The following is an 18,700-nucleotide window of genomic DNA, read 5'->3' on the forward strand; positions in this document are numbered from 1 at the left end:
TCTAATATCCTTCACTGGTTTCCGTCCAGAGCAACGTGATCTGTTGGTCCAGTTTATATACAGTCTATGGGTTTTACACCTAGCTTTATGATTTAGCTTTAATATAATTTAACCTTTTTGTAACATCATTGTTATTTAATATTTATTTTATGTTTCTCATACTTGTGTTGTTGCTTTTTAGATCTTAAAATTGTTTTATTATTAGCAACCTGTTTTTATGACTGGTATTATCCTATTTTTATCTATATTAGACGCACCCCACTTGCTCAGGCGCTACCAACATGTTCTGATTTTGACGCCACCCCTGACAAATTGTGTTCAACACTTTATAGTACAACAACTTAGCCTTCATAAAATAGAGTCTAAAAGTGGCAAAAGAATAATTACAAATCTGACCTGACATTTAATGCCGGCTTTCATTACATTACTACATTTTTGATACCCAGCCTTAGGTTCTATATACATTGAAATGTTGGCTACAATGGCCAAAGAATAAAAATGGGTCAAAACTACAAACAATACTGTCTGTTGAAGGAGGACATTGGGAAGAGGCACAATAAAATTAAACAGCAAAGCACCAGTCACAGTGAAGGTTTTCAAACAAAGAAAAAAGCCAAAAGAGGAAGTTGGCCTGTCAGCATTGTAACCACCACAAATCTAACTCTCCCATCTCCCCATAACCCACACCTTAATGTGGCGTGTACAATAACTCCTGCCTGGCAAGGGAGAACTGCAAACACCACTGCAGACTCTTTGTTGTACGAGTCACAATACTGTCAAGCTGGACTACATCTCTCCCTTCTTATTCAGTTTTCATTCTTCCACTATGGCCTTTGTGTAAAGTACAGGAGCCTTGACTGCAATGAATCTAATTTCCACCCCGACCCAGGTGAATGATGCAAAGCTCTTTACAAGACAGATCCAAGTGTGTGAAGAAGTCTTTCTGATCAGCAAGTCCATAAAAGGTAATATGAGGAGGTGCAGCGATGAGTGTACATGTTTTTTTCATCCTGGCCTTAGTGAGCTGGAAGGTTCTGGCAGTCAGCTCACATACATCTTTCCTCAACAGTGTTTACAACTGAACTGACAGACACAAGTGGCTGTGCTTTTGGAGGCTTTATAATGAAATTGGGGAAAGAGACAGAAAAAAAAAAAAAAAAAAAGATACATTAGGGTAAAAACACAACATCAGTTGTGAGTCCAAGTTCAACACCATCCTGACCTACAAAGAAGAAAAGAGGAGGTTGATCTCTAAATGTGTTAGATTATCTGATTATGTCTTTGAGGTACCTTTCCGAGATGCAATGCATTATCTGACAAGAAAACTACATGTCCATGTTCATAAACGTACACAGGTTTATGTTCATTACTTTAGACCATATAAATGTCCTAGCTGTGGTCTAAATTAAACAATCTAAATAGTCAAAAGCGGCTAAAAAGGGAATAAAGCCAATAACCGTTTTTATCCTCTTTGATAAAAGTTCCCTTTGTCTCATCACAGTAACATGAAAACTGTTGGGGCATATTGGGATCATCGTTTTATGGTGGAAAAAAAAAGTTTTGGAATATTGGATTGTATGAGTTTGACAATCGACTTGTGTGGACTTCACCGGGAACACCGGAACTAAACGGAGGTATGTGCACTGGTTGAATTAGCAAAACTTTTATGCATTTCTTTCACATCTACTGCAGTCATAGTCACTGTGTTCACTCGGAAGGAATCAGTTCACATGGCTAGGCACTTGTAATACAGCTGTCAATCTTCCTCTATAATACCATTCGAATTTCATCTGTTATTTTTTTTTTTTAAGTATTGTATTCAAATAATACTTTAATATTCAATGCTCAAATGCAGCCTGATTATTAATATGTACTACACTACTCAGGCTTATTCATGGACAATGCCACTTTAAGCATGTGGTGGTTGTTACACATTCTGTCCACTAGGGACTTCTAACATTAACCTGGCCTTGAAGGGGAACCTATGTCATGGCTCATTGTATTTCTGGCACGCAACTTTGTTTACATTCATTTTCCACAACGAGCACAGAGAGCGACAAACACAAATCAGTAGAGAACTCTATAATGAAACATTATCTAACAAGTGTATTGAAGCAGCTCTGTTGTAAAGGTGAACAATGCTCGCTTAGCACAACGCCATCATGTTAGAAAGCACAGCCGAAACGATTGGTCATAAACTAGCTAGTAACAATAGGGTAACAACATAATGCTTTAACGGTTTCTTGCAGACTGTCACGTTACTGAGAATACAGCTATTAGAATGTAATGTATGAAGTTGAAGCTAACTGACAGCTGTAGGGCAGCTAACATAAACTTTAGCTGTCTCTATTAAGCTCCTATAACTCGTGAAGTAGTTAGGAAACACAAATGAGCTAACTAACATAAGCAATTTGGCTCGGTGGATGATGTTGTTAAAGTCATGTTAAAACTATTTCCCACCCTTCTTCTGATTCCCAGCCGCAGCCTCTCATTCCCACTTTACCAACGTTACTCGGTACGTAACGTTACCTCTGTGATCTAAAGACCTCACAATGCCTTGCGTTTCTCAGTCCCGCTTACTTATTGTTCATCAGACGTGACAAAAGCATTTTGTTTTCACATGTGGGTAGGCCAAGGTGAAAAGAGGGAAATTATCTATCTAAATTTAAAAAAAAATAAAAATCACATTTGAATAGTAATTTCAGCATTAGAATAGTATTGATTTTTTAAACTATTTTTACTACTTTTGGAATGTTTCAACAGCCCTAACTTGTAATGACATCTAGAACATGTTAAGAGGCTAAAAGCATGTTTTAAACCTGCCCCGTTTCAGCCGCCTGGGTGCAAAATACAGTAACTTGGTGTAGGCAACACCGATTTCTTTTAGTTTTTCTCGCTACTAACTCACTCCATGACCACAAATAACATAGCTATGGGTTGAAATCGACCGGAAATAATCGGGATTAATCTGCTTGGTCCACTTTGCACTTCCCCATATGCGTTTCTCAAGTTAGAGCAATTTTAGTTTCTTTATAGGGTTTTTCCTGCATAGAACGTTTTGGCGCCCCCCAAAGAGGTTTTTAGCCAGCGCCAAAGGAAAATCACGGGCGCCGAAAAGTCTGATTTTCAACAGTCAGCCTCACTCTAATCCACAGCTGCTAGGCCTATATTTTACACATGCGGCTATGAACGCTCCGCTGTGAAGCTAGTGCTAATGGGATGTCAGTTAAGCGTGATTTATGCTTCTGCGTTAAATCTATGCTGTGGCTACGTACTTGGTGGCACAGACCTGTTTCTCATTCTCTATAAACAACATAAAATCAAGAAGAGGGTTAACTTTTCCTGCTACAGATTTCCCACCGTGGTCAGAAAGCACAGGGGAGACACTTTGTTTCTCTCTCTATGCCTCTAGAGTCGCTCTACCACACACACATGCCGGCCATGCTATTTTCCTAAAAGATCCAGGCACACACCAAGTATAAACTACAGGCCAATTACGTAGGCTACGGCGAAAGCTCTGCGTGAAGCCTCCGCAGAACCATAAATCACACTTTACCGTCCACAGTCAGGCTGTACCGGACTCTCCCGTTAACCATGATACCCCAGGGGCTGGCAGCCTAATTTAGGATTCTGAAAGATTCTGTATAAAGTTGGGTTCTTCTAGCAGTTTTTCAAACGGTGCAAAAAAAAAAAAAAAAAAAAAAAAAAAAAAAAAAGTCTCTCCAGTGGTGCTGTTGTGGTGAGAAAAGGCCAACAGGTAGAGACTTTTTAGCACTATAAATTACTCACCACAGGCCCCTAGAGCGTAGGTACAGCAACACTTCCAACAGCCGGTTTAATTTCAGGCTGTAGAGACAGCAGCAATTTAATGCCTTATACGTGTAGATTTAAACTTTGATGAGTCACACCTGCTCAGTCAGATGCACACAAGGTGTGGCTTATTAACTGACAATCAAGTCTTGCAGAACACCATTTGATGATGACTATATCCATGTTTGTAGGATACTGAATGAATGTATATCATATGTAAAAACTGAAAATGAACAAACATCAAATGGCCTAACCTTTTTGTTGCTCCGATTTGACATTTCACCCAGAAAGAAATTACTCCAACAAACTGATCAACACCAACTTGTTTTCAACGGCCACGGTCATTAAGGGTGAGGCAATCATTCATCACTTCTGACTTGTCATCAAATTGAGTGCAGTCATGCCAGAGTAAAGTGAACTCACAAAAGCCTACGAACTGTGATGAGCTACGATCTGTACAACCTGCACTTAGTCTCTAGAAAAACGGACCTTGACTAGGAACAAACCAGGAAACTTGTTTGTTGTTTTTTTACACATTAAGGCTTATTGACACTAGACCTGAGCATTACATTGACTCATTAGATTCATAATTATTTTTCACACATTAAATTATCTTCTGGTTATCAGAATACTCATTTCCATGTTGACATCAGAATGACAACAGGCGGCATTGCATTAAAAACCATTATGTAAAATATTTTACCACGTGGGCTCGGGAACACCTCGGAAAACCATTGTCATTTAACACAGTTCGTCGCCACAAGTGCAAGTTAAAACTCTAGCATGCAAAGCAAAAGCCATATATCAACAACACCCAGAAACGCCACTGGCTTCTTTGGGCCCGAGCTCATCTGAGATGGACTGACGCAAAGTGGAAAAGTGTGCTGTGGTCCGACGAGTCCACATTTCAAATTGTTTGTTGGAAATCATGGACGCCATGTCCTCCGGTCCAAAAAAAGAAAATGATCATCCAGATTGTTATCAGCGCGAAGTTCAAAAGCCAGCATCTCTGATGGTATGGGGGTGTGTTAGTGCCCATGGCATGGGTAACTTGCACAACTGTGAAGGCACCATTAATGCTCAAAAGGTACATACAGGTTTTGGTGCAACATATGCTGCCATCCAAGCAACGTCTTTTTCAAGCAATGTCTTTTTCAGGAACGTCCCTGCTAATTTCAGCAAGACAATGCTAAGCCACATTCTGCGTTACAACAGTGTGGCTTGGTAGTAAAAGAGTGCAGGTACTAGACTGGCCTGCCTGCAGTCCAGACCTGTCTCCCATTGAAAATGTGTGGCACAATATGAAGCGCAAAATACGACAACGGAGACCCAGGACTGTTGAGCAACTGAAGTCGTACATCAAGCAAGAATGGGAAAGAATTCCACCTACAAAGCTTTAAGTGTCCTCAGTTCCCAAATGCTTGAGTGTTGTTATAAGGAAAGGTGATGTAACACAGTGGTAAACATGTCCCACCTTTTTTAGAATGTGTTGTAGGCATCAAATTAAAAATGTATGAATATTTGCAAAAAACAAAGTTTATCAGTTAATATTAAATATATTGTCATTGTAGTGTATTCAATTGAATACAGGTTGAAAAGGATTTGCAAATCATTGCATTCTTTTTATTTAAATTTTACACGACGTCCCAACTTCATTGGAATTGGAGTTTGTAGAGGACAACCTCTGACCGAGTGACAAAAAAAGTTCTGAAGGAACTGGCAGACTAGAAAATAATTTGTTGTCCACAAGAAAATAAAACATTGGAATGGTAGAAACTTTCCACTCTGTTACTCAGACTTAGAATTCTACAGTCCTTTGTTTATCATAGTAAGGGAGTTACAATGCCAGGATTAGTGAATTTACAATGCATACAATTCTGAAGTACACCCATCATTATTCACAGACAAACCTCAAGTTCAAAGAGCTGCAAGCACATTTATAAAAGTTGTCCTTACGCAATGTCAGTACAACCAAATATAAATAAAAGACAAGACGTATTGACTCGTCCCAGTGCACTGCTGCATTTGATTTGAATCATGCTGCATTAACAGTTTAAATCCACTAAATGTAATCCTAATGATACATATGGGTCTCAAATAGTGCTGAGAAATCCACACTGATCAAAGACATAAAGCTGTCACTGAAAGTAAACTGAAGTGAAATATTGTACTGGACTTCCACATCAATGTCCTTCTGTTTGGCAGTCTCCCTGTGACCCGAATTCACTCCCACATTTGGCTCGACGCCCTCCTCACAACGGGCGATGATGAATTGGGAGAAAATAATTAATTTGCAGTTTCACAAAAGAGAGGAGGGGCGGCCGCGCAGAGAGGCAGATACAGAAGGCCTCAATGAGCAAGCACAAAGGCAGCGATGCCAATCACGGGACCAAGTGCTGCGTCGTACCAGCATTCTTTCTACGGTGCTAGAATAAGACAACAAAGGGGCACAATGTGCCTATTCATCACCAGTACAGTATGCTAATAATGTAGATGGGATGCATTCTCACCCCCTCCCCTGGCAGAGAGGGAGGATCAAAGAGGTCATTCAAAAAAAAAAAAAACATTATCAAAAGTAAAGACCTGACCTGCACTGCAATGATTGATGGCAGTGACTAGGGAAGCAATTAGACCTGCACTTGTTTCAATGAAATTACAGTGTTATTGTAACTGTTGGCAAGTCTAAAGCATTTTGGGGTTAGCTAAAGACCTTTCCAACTAAGGGCTAAGTGCTAGTCAAATACTCATCCTTTCATTTATCTACTTTAAAGTGGAATTGTATCATGATGATATTGTGTTATTGTTTCACAAAGCTCAGCTATCCAAGCAAAGTATCATTAAACAAGACTAAAAGTCTACAGCCAAGCTAGCAGCTCTGTAAGGTTGTATGTGCTTTGAACTAGACGCTAGGTCAGCATGCTAACGTGCTCAAAATGGCAATGCTAACATGCTGATGCTAAGCAGGTATAATGTTTACCTTGTTCACGATCTTAGTTTATTATGTTAGCATGCTAACATCTGCCATTTAGCACAAAACACAAATTACAGCTGCCAATGAGGTCATTAGTTTCCAGGTATATTGTCATAAGTGAAAAGGGTAATTTTGACATGATGATCTATCAATCTATCCTTTGGGGACCACGATTGTCTGTACAAAATGTCATGGCAATCCATCAAATATGTTAGGCTGTGTTAAGAAACATTTGAAGGACAAAACTGTCCACCATAAAAGTTGAACCTAGTTTGCTATGCTGTTTATTAGTCTAAACCAGAGCAAAGTTAAAGAGGGCCCTCCAACATTGCCGAGCGCTTTTCATTTTATCTAAACCGTGTCAGACCCAAAAGCTAATACCTGCAGATATCTACAGTATATTTACTTAACATTTGGTTTTAGCTTTCATTTATGGTAATCTCTATAACAAATCAAACACCGCAAAAGAAATCCGCAACAAAGACCTTATGAAATGTTTCAAGTGCAGTAGCACTTGAAACATTTCAAAATAAAAAGTACATTTTATTTTGTAAATTTCTAGTCGTGAGAGGCCAAAAACTTGTTTGGTTGAATGCATGGCGTTTGTCCAGATCACAAGTGACAAAAGGACAAGGTGAAAGAGCTTCATGTTCACTGTGAAGTTAGCAGCTATTTGCATGGAAACAGTGTTTGCGTTTCTCGTGTTTACATGATCTGTGGCTTGTCATGGCCAGGGAGTCCCTGCAACCAAGGCCAAACGTCTTACACTCACAGAGCGCCATTATAAACCCCAGCATAAACATTTCAAGATTCTGCTGACAGCAAGCAAAGTCATGTTCAGACCAAGGTTATTATAGATTTGCATTTTTCATTAGTTTTTATTTTTTTATTTTTTATTTCGTTTTGACTTTTGGTTTTCAAATTCAGTTTAGTTTTAATTAGTTTTTAAAGCGGGTTTGATAGTTTATTTTTTGAAAATGCTTTGTTTTAGTTTTTATTAGTTTTAGGCTTTTTCTGTAAAATTTGTCAGGGTCAAAAAAGGTCAGAAAAAGTATTGTGTAATAATAACTCAACAAAAACATCATACAATTTTAGAAATATGTATTCACAATGTAGTCAACAATAAGTTCAGTACATAAAATGTAGCCTACATATGGTCATAAATATGTAAACAGTCTACACAAGATGCCGCAGTAAGTGCAAAATGTGTAAGGGACGTGTGCCAGCAAAAAACCTAAATAGCCAACAGACTAAAGAAGACATACATGAACAGGTGTTTTTAACTTTGGTTCGAGTAAAGTGGCAAACTTTTTTTGAAGTCAATCGACTCACAGTTGTGTAGACATCCCAGTATCAATATGCAGACCCTCCTGTGGTGTTCTCTGTCCTGCGGTTGTCTCCGTCATGCTGCCTGGTCCTGTACCCATACATCCATGCCCTGTACCCGGGTTAGCTTCTGTTTCGGGGAAAGGGGGCTTTGTGTTCTCCTTTACCTTTGTTAAGGTGAGCTAGGTCAGCCTTCTTGTGTGCGGTTCTCAAATGTACTTTCAAATGCTTGGGATTTTTCCCTTTAATAAATTGTGCACATATTGTACCACCTTCCACTGCAAGGCAATTGTTTTTATCTTTAAAAAAAAAAAAAAAAAAAAAAAAAGGTTGAAAAACGCCACACGCGGGACACAAACCCAGCTCTCCCGGGTGAAAGTCCTGTGTTTTACCCACCCACCCTCAGCAGACTTATGTCCTTTAATACTACTCACAACGGCGAAAATTCAAACGCATTATAGGTCAATGGCGGCCGAACGGCGTTGACAAACATGCTAAAAAGTGATTATGCGTCTTGATATCACGCCAAAACGGCATGCGAATTGGCGTGTCATACATACGCCACTTTATGAGATCAGTCTGATGAAAGACATTGACAAAGACGAAAACTAAGGACATTTACTCGATAATTTTATTTTAGTTAGTTTTGCAAACAGGCATTACAGTTAGTTTAGTTATTGTTTTTTTGTAATGCCTCGTTTTTGTTTTTATTTCAGTTAACGACAATGTATTTCCCCACCTAGTTTTCGTTATTTCGTTCGTTTTTGTTAGCGATTATAACCTTGGTTCAGAGAAAAGGTTTTGTTTTGTGACAGGCGTGTGTCACTTAAAATGCACAGAGAATACTCAAGAGGACCGGTCAGCTGGGAGTCAAGCTTTCTATGAAGAAGGTTAGAGTGACACATGAATAGACACCAGGAACCACTACGAAGCACAGCGTCTGCAGATCTGATGCTTAGAAGATGGATTTGACCCTAACAAGAGGAGGCAGTGATGAATTATAACCTTTGCTTGTAAAACATCAAACATAGGAAGCGAAACCACTGAGCCAAGGTCTTCCTGTTAATTAGAAAGAGGCGCTGACATTGTAACATGAATTTACCAACACATGCAAACTGTTTGCCTTGTACCTACAGTGAGAGGCAGGTACAACAGTCATGTAACATGGTCATGGTCTGGTGAATAAATAACAGTGACATAATGGCTATTATGCAAGTTAAGCTGACAACAAGACATGTTCCAGAGGCAGTTATCTGTTGAATTGCTTAGGGGCTGTTTCAGCAAATAGCTTGATTAAATATTCCGACTGCAGGTGCACAACAGTTTGTCTGCCTTTTTACAAACAGTGACTTCAAGCATCTTAAACAAAACCAACAGAGGTGTATTTACCAGAAAAACTTGGGGCTTTTTCTGGAATAAAGGAAGTGGAACTGATAAAATTAAGGGTCAGTCAACCAACATGAACACTCGGTTATCAATTCATTAGTACACCTAGCTATAACTCATGTTGTCGAATACAACGGTCATGCAATAAATCCTACATTTATAAAAAGTTAGATTTTTCAGTTTCTGTTGAATCTGTTAAAGAGAGGGGTTGATTTAACAGGTCATTTTGGAGGCTGCAGTTTGGGGTGTTGTTGAATTATATTGCGTTATTCTGACAATTGTTTTCCACCCCATTTATATCAATGTGGGTAGGCTAGATAACAGAAACACCTCTCTTCCTGAGGGCAATGCAGTTCAACAGCACTGCAAACTACATCCTCCAAATTGATCATAAAGTTGACTCAGTACCTCTCCAAAACAGTTTCAACAAAAACGAATTATAACCTTCATAATGATTTATTGCAGGACAGTAGGAGATTGCATTAGTTATAGTAAGGTGCACCTATTAACCAGCAACTGAGTGCAAGTGAGAAGGGGTGATTTCTGTGAGAAAAAAAAAAAAAAAAGGACTATACATTAAAAACTAATTAATTAAAACTTAAAACCATATTTCAAAACAGTTAGTAAGCATCTATTTTGATGTCCCCAAACTTTGTAAGGCTTTTTGCTCAACAACCAAACCCATAATTAATTTCCACACATAAAGGCCCTGACGTGGAACCCCAAACTATAAGCGTTAGTGGAGAAAAGGGTGACCTGCTCACAGATGCATCCTGTTCCTACATGTCATTTCTGTGTTCCTCTTGGAGACAGCAGCAGATAGAGCTCAAGAGAAACCACAGAGGCTAAGGGGGAGTGGAGGGAAATGACTATGTTCCTACTCAATGTAGGAACTGTCTAGCTTTGCAGATATGTCACTGGAAAAAGAAACTGCCAACCACATGGCGTCAAGAGAACTTTTGAGCTTGACAAAAGTCTAATTTTGAATATATTTGGACAAGATGGTGTTTTGACCAAAGATACCAGGTATATTTGTTCAAAACCTGATCATTTAAACATGTTTTCATCAGTTTCTCTTCTACAGAAAACTATAGTTGTGTGTTTGGCTCTGAGCAAATCTCATGCTGTTCATTAAAGTGATGGTTCGGAGTAATTTCGCCCTAGGGTCCTTTGCACCATGACCTCGAGCCAAACACCCCCCCAGAAGCTTTTTTCAGCTGGGTCTAATATTGGGAGAGTTAGCGTAGAGCAGAGTTATCAGCTGAATAGCTTAGCGCAGGGGCTAATGGACCCACGTTTGTATCTCGTAAATGACCCCACTAATAATGCCCGAAATAATACCAAACGTCTACAGTAGCACATATAGGTTATGTACTCATAAAACGATGGATTGTAAAGTTTGTAAGTACACCAGAAGTTTATGAACACTTGCCTGCTGGCTTCTGCTCTCTGCTGTTGTTGCTGCTGCAGTAAGACGAGTGCTTAGGGACGTCTACAAATTACAACACCGAAAAGAGATGCAACAAAAATATTTTTTAATTTAACTTTTTTTTAACTAAGTGTTGTAGTATAACTACCAGGAGACAAGTAATAACTGAGGTAAGTTTGGAGACATTACCTTATTTAATCATTAAATTAATAAATATTTTTGTTGTATCTCTTTTCGGTGTAGTAATTTGTAAGACGGCCTAAGCACTTCGTCTAACTGCAGGTAGCAGCAGCAGCAGCAACAGAGAGCAGAAGAGAGCAGGCAAGTGTTCATAAACTTCTGGTGTACTTACAAACTTTCCAATCCATCGTTTTATGAGTGCATAACCTATTTGTACTAGTGTAGAAGTTTGGTATCATTTCGGGCATTATTAGTGGGGTCATTTACGAGATACAAACATGGGTCCATTAGCCCCTGCGCTAATAAGCTATTCAGCTGATAACGCTACTCTACGCTAACTCTCCCAATGTTAGACCCAGGTGAAAAAAGCTTCTGGGGGATGTTTGGCTCGAGGTCATGGTGCAAAGGACCCTAGGGTGAAATTACTCCGAACCATCACTTTAAACTGGCACAGCTGCCAGATAACAGTTAAGCATGAGTCATATAAGTTACCCAGTGCCACACACTGTCCAGCAGCAGGCCTGATCAAAGTTGTGCACACTGATGAACCTCCCTAGATGTCCTTTGTGAAAAGATGGAGAGGATACTAAACGACACAATTTGCCTTATCTGGTAGGATCAAGAAGACAGGAAGAAATTGCTCAATATGAGCATCAGTTTAAACTGTGGCTTTGCCTTGTCTGATTTTAGCATGCAAAACTTTTTGCCGAGGAAGAACTGCTGCTATCATGACAGCCAACTTTACACATAAAACCTCACGTTATGGCAGATTTCTGCAGTTGGCTCAGATTGGCTCAGCAATGTGCATCGGAGTTTAAATGTCATTGTTCTCATCTGGACAAAAATAAATAATAGATTGCACTAAATGAATAACACTTGCAATTTTAAATACAATCTTGTAATCATGCCTGGTGTTTTCTGGGCCACAATGGCAGGTAAATCCCAAAAATAACCTTTACACGCCAGTTTTCTAGCATATTAGGTCTTTAAATAGAACAGGACTTCCATATGATGGCTGGTTACCTGCCAAGTGGTTCCGGCCACTAACCCCCAAACCTCAGTGAAGAATTAGCAGCAGTTGGTTGGTGGTTAGAGGTCCTGTTGCTGAATGGCCAGCACATGATGGGACCCACCACTGACAGAAAAAGTTAAGTTCTCAGCTCCCTATATACTAATGCATCCACAAGCTACCTATGTAAGTGTGTATTTACATCATGAATTGCAAGTGAAGCAGTGAAAGCAATTCATTGATTTACTATGGTTACTGTCAGAGTAGCTTTTTCTGTTCTTGCCTTTTCTGGAGTATTTTTAATGGCCGTGAATTTGAGAAAGAAAAAAAAAAAAAAAAAAAAAAAAAAAAAAAAAATCACATCCAGTTGAGTGCATATGCTGTCCACCCATAAAATAAAATGGGTAACTTATATTTTTATACTGAATCACTGAAGACCAAATTTGTTTCAATTTAATGCACTTTGTTTTTATTTCTTTCTGGATTCTACCCTTTCTGCCTTTTGATGCTGTAAATATCACATCATATGTTTTGCTTCTGATTAAGCATTATGTTTCACTCTGAAAAAGTCTCCAAATAGCTATTTACTTGAGCAGAATTTACAGCTAGCACTTTTACTCCAACCCAATGAGGAGCAACATTTTGCTTTTGGTGTCGGACTTCAACGTATTTCTAAATGCAGCAGGCACTGTATGTCAAATGAAATATACAATTATATGATTGACTGTGCAACGTGTTATCAATTTCTAAATGCAGCAGGCACTGTATGTCAAATGAAATATACAATTATATGATTGACTGTGCAGCCCAGACACGCACAGACTCTCTCTTACCTTGGAACAGAATAATGAGCAAAGGTCACAATGTAACCGTGTGCTCTAGCAAAACCAGTCACAGCCACTTCACATGATTATATGATGACACAGACTCATGACTGCTTGCAAGAAGGGGTGTGTGTGTGTGTGTGTGTGTGTTTTTTTATTTTATTTTTTGTGGGCCAGTGAGATCAGGTTTGCAGTTTGACTCAACAGCACATTTACAGTGTTGAGTTCCTCGAGGAGACACAGTAACAAAACGTCTAATTTATTGTAATACATTCGTGAATATTGATTTTATTGTTATTATTTTGACTAGCCTTTACCAGTAATGTCTCATTAGTATCACCTTATTATATAATAAAGAGCATAAAAAATGTGACTTTCCTGTGAAGAAAAGACCCTTGTGAGCAATTAGCCGTCTAATTGGCTAAGCTGGGGCAGCTCTATAAATCAAAGGGTGTTTTTAATTAATACACGGATAGGCACTAAACCATTTGTGAAAGATCAGCTGTTTTGAGAAACCTTTTCTGTTTCCACACTTCCTCATTCTCTGCCTGTACATAGAGGAGAGTCTCACTTTAACAGATTTGAACACAGGGTTTTGTGTCATTAAGGAAATGTCTAAAGTTTCCAAGAAGCCTGTCGACATCCTAAAGAGCTGTACTGGGTAGGCGCAGCCATTGCATAAGACATCCTTTATGTGTTTATCCAGCAAGCACTGTTGTTACTGGTTTTAAAATGGTATGCAATCTAACCAAATTAGTTTAGGTTAACACAAAACTGTAGGGTCTCTCAGCCAGTCTATGGAGAAATTAGTCTGCTCGTTTCATATTTCCATAAAAAAAAAAAAATCTTCATCATGGGACAAAAGCAAACTGCAGAAGAACTTGTGAACATGTTTAAGTGTTGTTTTTTTAATGGCAGGATCTTTACATGCTGTATGTTGACACAGGAGGCTTGAACAGTTGTTACCCTGGGGGCAACCCCCCAATGGAGAAGCTGAAGCAGGATGTAAACTACAGCTGTGTGGGGAAAAGTTACTTTTTAAAATCCAGCTATGGACCAAATCCCTGGTGCCAAACTTTAAATACCAACGCGTTCATCGCCTGGAAGAGGAGAGCGACCTATTTCAATAACTCTGCATGTAATTTCTAGGGGGAAATAAGCAGATGTGCAGATGTTTAGTGAGGGAAAACTGAGCTTTTACTGTGGAGTGCAAACCACTTACCAACCCATAAAAGGAACAAAGCTGGAGGAGTTGCTTCACTGCTGTGTCTGTGTGAGTTATTCTCTCCAAACAAAAGATGACGGGTGTGTCCCAGAACATATTGTGGTGCTTAATGTGAAAACATGTTTACTGAACCAACACCGTAATGCAAATCCTCTACTGTACATACCCTCTGCAATAAGCTCGTCCACGGTGACTTGATAGCGGCCGACGGCAAACACTTTCCCGAAGTAGCTGCTGACTCCGGAGCTGGAGCCGGACGCCCCTCCGAGCCCGCCGCTCTCGGACTTTGGCATTCTGGAAAACTTCTTCATCCTTTACTTTCTCTTTCAGTCCGGCCACCAAATGCAACCCCTATTTTCTTCCTAGACCGCACAGTCCAATTTAACTCGGTTGTGTCCGACGTCCCTATCTACTTATCTGTAGTCTTTTCTTCTCCTGCATGCTCCGCGTCTGGTTCTTCTGGAGGGACTATTAGCTGTCGGGTGATACGACATGAAAGTACAGTTACTATACGGGCGTCACGGTCGTTTGACACAACCACGTCGGTTTCCAAAAGCTAGCACCGGTGACAGTGTCCACTCACGAATGGCCCAAAAAAAGAAAAATAACTAGGATATGTTCGTTAGCTAATGTGGCACATTACTGTAGCTGGCTGCAGCAGTTGCTAGCATAGGACGCTCCGCCAACAATGAGAAGAGGGCAGGGGAGCGGCACAACAATGCAGTTGGCACCGGTGTTGATATCACCTCCTCAGCCGGCAACGGATCCCTCCCGGGAATATATCCAGCCTTCCAATTAGCCTCGGCGCCGTTATCTTCACACACCGCGACTTGTTCACTTTACTTGGTCGAAGCGGCTAACGTTAGTTAGCTAGCTCACTAGCTGCGGGAATTAGCGGCTAACGTGCTTCGCTAGCAGACACAGCGATTCCTCCACAAGCCGAGCCAACCCGAGTGCAGGTGGGCTAACAAAGTAGGCGACCAAGAACCTCACACGCGTCTCTTTAGAATTCCTCCCTGCGAAGACGTTTTCATGAGGTACACCTGTGTCATCTCCACTCACCTCAGTGTCATTTTCGGGGAAGCTTCGCTTACGTTAAACTTCTCGTGACTCCCCAACGGTAGGCTACAAAATAAGTGGGTGGTTTGTTATTTACCCAATAAGAGTGACAACCTAACCTGACGTGGCCCCGCCCCCTCCTATTGTTATGATTGGTGTAAGTGAAGAAGGTATGGAAGCCCATTATTGTCCAGAAGAGAGAGAAAAATGGATGAATGAAGTTCTGCATTTGACCAAATAAATATCAAAATTATGAGATATGTCAAAAATATTGAGATAGTAGACCTTTGTCAATACAGACTATGCCAAGTTCATGTTTGCATCCTTGGGATTTGAACACGGGAGTCTTGTTCTTCTTCAGTCACAGTATTCGTGCTCAAAACACCTGTAAATCTGTTGTGTGATAAAATAAGACAACACATTGAAACACATACATCCACTGTACCTGTAAAATAATATTATATATTTCTATTGTTTGTTTGCTTAACATGTAAATAGTATCAGTCAAATATTAACCTAAGCACCTGTACTGTAAAGCAACCTATTACATTAATTATTCCATATTTATTCCAGCGCCCTTTGCACTCTGCACCATTGCACTATTGTCTTACTGTCTATAAATGTCATTGTTGTTTGTTGGTTTTATATATGTATATACTTTTATATATAATTATAACTGTACATAGTAGTCAAATGTTTATGTTCTGCCTTTGTCCAGCTTTGTTGTCCTTGTATTTAGCTGTATGTCTATTTCTGTGTATGGACATAGGGAGTAACTAATGGCTGTTCTCCCCAGGATGACGATGGATACTGAGGAGCTGGGCTGCTAGTGACCGAGATGACCAATCGGTCTCACCCTGACGAATAGACCACATATTCAAAAATCTAAATGGTTGATCTTTCCCTAAAATATTTGTCACCTCCAAGTCCGTACAACAGCTCCCGAAGCATCCAAGACAAAACAGGCAGAGTAAGAACTGATGATGAAACACAAGTCTACATTTATTCTGACTTACCACAAGTCCTTATTTCAATGCTGTAACATTTTAATGAACATTTTCCTTTTCTTGGTGGCAATGTGCTTCCATAAGAAGCACCCAGACAATACTCATCTATTGAGTGGTGGCGTGAATGAGGAAGGAGAGCAGACAACATGCTGGAAAGAATGCAGTGCATGGAGAAATGAACAAACCTCAGGCTACACTAGAGTAATGTGTAACATTTATCATCTTGTTCATTATTAAAGATCCTTATCAAAACTGTGTCTTTGTTCTGCCTGTTAAATATTGCTGATCTATTACTTCTTCAGTAGTACTACTTCACCCCACTCCCTTTGACTTTAATGATCATCCACAGTGGAAAAAACAATGTCATTTTTCACAAGTGAGGAAGTATGACAGCTGCTTCTGTGAACTACAGGCTTTATGCACAAAGGCATGTATGTGTGTTGGCTGGAGAATCCACCTCATAATGCTACACACTTTCATTCCTTTGTGGTCCAACTCAAGTGCAACATCACCCAACTGTCATTATTTAACCTACTAGAGATTTAAAAAAAAAAAAAAAAAAAAGAAAGAAATCTACTTCTGCAAGTAACTGGTCACAATTACCACATTCAGGTCAGTGGTTATGGGGGGAGCACATGGCTGAGATAGGGATTACATAAGAGATGAGGAGGAGCAGAGCAGGATCAACCCCCATGTCTGGACACATCCTGTTTCTGGAGGGGGGGATCTTTCCTCTCTGACACACTGATTGTTGTCTGGCTGCATGTGAGGTATATGCTGCCACCTGTTGGTGTTTGAATACACAAATGTACATAAATGTACAGTACAGTTAGATCATCATTCAGCAAGTAGATGTATTAACAAAAATCCATCCTGCTGGAGTGTCTTTGGGCAGAAATTTGAACCAGTTCTAAGGCTGACCTCTGACCTCTTGGAAGTTTAAGGGCGCTGCTAAGGGGAGTCTCCAAATTGGTGTTAGCTTCTCTATGAGTTATTGGCTGAAGTGAACTGACCTGAAACTTCTTTGTTTGGCTGCTACTGTCATCTGTTTTCATCTCTTCGTTCCTAGCATTTTCCTACTGTCCCAACCTCCTCTTTGGCCTTTGACTTTTCCGCTTCCGCTATCAGCTCCATCTTCAGCATCCTTCACCCGATACATCCTGTTCAAACCATATCAATCTCGCCTCTCTTGATTTATCTCCAAACTGTCTAACATGAGCTGTCCCTCTAATACAGCATACCCATTCCTATTCCTGTCTATCCTCTTGTCACTCCCAATGAAAAACTTCAATTCTGCCACCTGTCTTTTCATCAGTGCCACCGCCTCCACCATAGTGGTGAACGATCCAATATTATCGTTAAAAGGTGAAAATATCACTACATATCTGGAAGAGCTTCGAAATTAAATTGTCAAATCATATTTTAGTTGCTTTTTGTGAATATATATAAATGTAACTGATTGTGTTAAATGGTCTTATGTTTCGTCTCGTATCGTTCGCAGGCCCCTGAATTGAATCAAAATCGTATTGTGGCAGACTTTGTGATATCAGTATCATTGTCCAAAGAATCTATAGAATATTGTATTGTGATAAAATGTGTGGTTTACACCTCTACTCCACACCATACACCATAGCTGGTTTTACTAGCATGCCGTAAACTTTCCTTTTCACTCTTGCTGGTACCCTTCTGTCGCAAATCACTCTTGACACTCTTCTCCACTGACTCTATTCTGCCTGCACTCTCTTCCACACTCCCAGTTACTTTGAACAGTTGACCCCAGATATTTAAACTCATCCACATTTGCCACCTCTGACCTGAAATGATGATGTGGTCAAGTTTACCAGACCTGGAGCGAAAGTTTGTCTTGGACACATGTCTCACATGGTAAATATAACAAAAACTACTTAGATAAATAAGCCATTTGCTATAACTTCTTAAACCAGTTGTTCCCAACTTGTACAGTAGGTCCAAAACCCAAAAGGCATCTCAAGATGAATCTAAGGGGTCACAAGATAATTACAAGGATACTAAAGGCAAAACTCGTACACAAAATGATGTGCATTTTTGAAATTTTCAAATGCCGCCCGAGTCTTGGTGGAAGTTTTAGAACAACAGGCTGTACAGTAGGTGACACAGTCATAGAATCGCAGCAATTACAAGGGAGTTTGCAGCTTCGTAGAAATGTGAAAGGGACATTTAAGGGAGAAATTGACTGTTTATGGTGTTGATGACATTCCTGTGTCCTCAATAAACCCCCAGGAAGACTGTGGAGCTGGTCTATGCTGGACTTCTGAATGGAACTCTTCACATGGGAAGAATATAATTGAGGAAATTTCACAGACAAGCTTACATTTCCTGGATTCGTGTCAGAGGGGATAAAAGCTCTGCTCTTGAATTCTGGTCTGTTACACTTTACACTTGGCATCACACACCAGTTTGGAGTCTGAAGCGCAGCGAGCGCGGATGAACTTGGC

At 39.9% G+C, this 18,700-nt stretch overlaps 1 protein-coding gene across 4 annotated transcripts in view; it reads right to left on the reverse strand.

Moving 5' to 3' along the window:
* Nucleotides 1-15,297, reverse strand: part of bmp2k (BMP2 inducible kinase) — a 63,150-nt gene extending 47,853 nt beyond the window's left edge. For 3 of the 4 annotated variants that reach the window (XM_028578645.1, XM_028578644.1, XM_028578647.1), the window contains exon 1: nucleotides 14,327-15,297. In XM_028578645.1, coding sequence (XP_028434446.1) covers nucleotides 14,327-14,471 — 145 coding nt within the window. In that variant the 5' untranslated portion in view covers nucleotides 14,472-15,297. The remainder of the gene's footprint in view (nucleotides 1-14,326) is intronic. The other variant, XM_028578646.1, reaches the window with a different exon arrangement.
* Nucleotides 15,298-18,700: the final 3,403 nt, after the last annotated feature.

This window comes from Perca flavescens, chromosome 5 (genome assembly GCF_004354835.1).
Source record: "Perca flavescens isolate YP-PL-M2 chromosome 5, PFLA_1.0, whole genome shotgun sequence".
Taxonomy (NCBI): domain Eukaryota; kingdom Metazoa; phylum Chordata; class Actinopteri; order Perciformes; family Percidae; genus Perca; species Perca flavescens.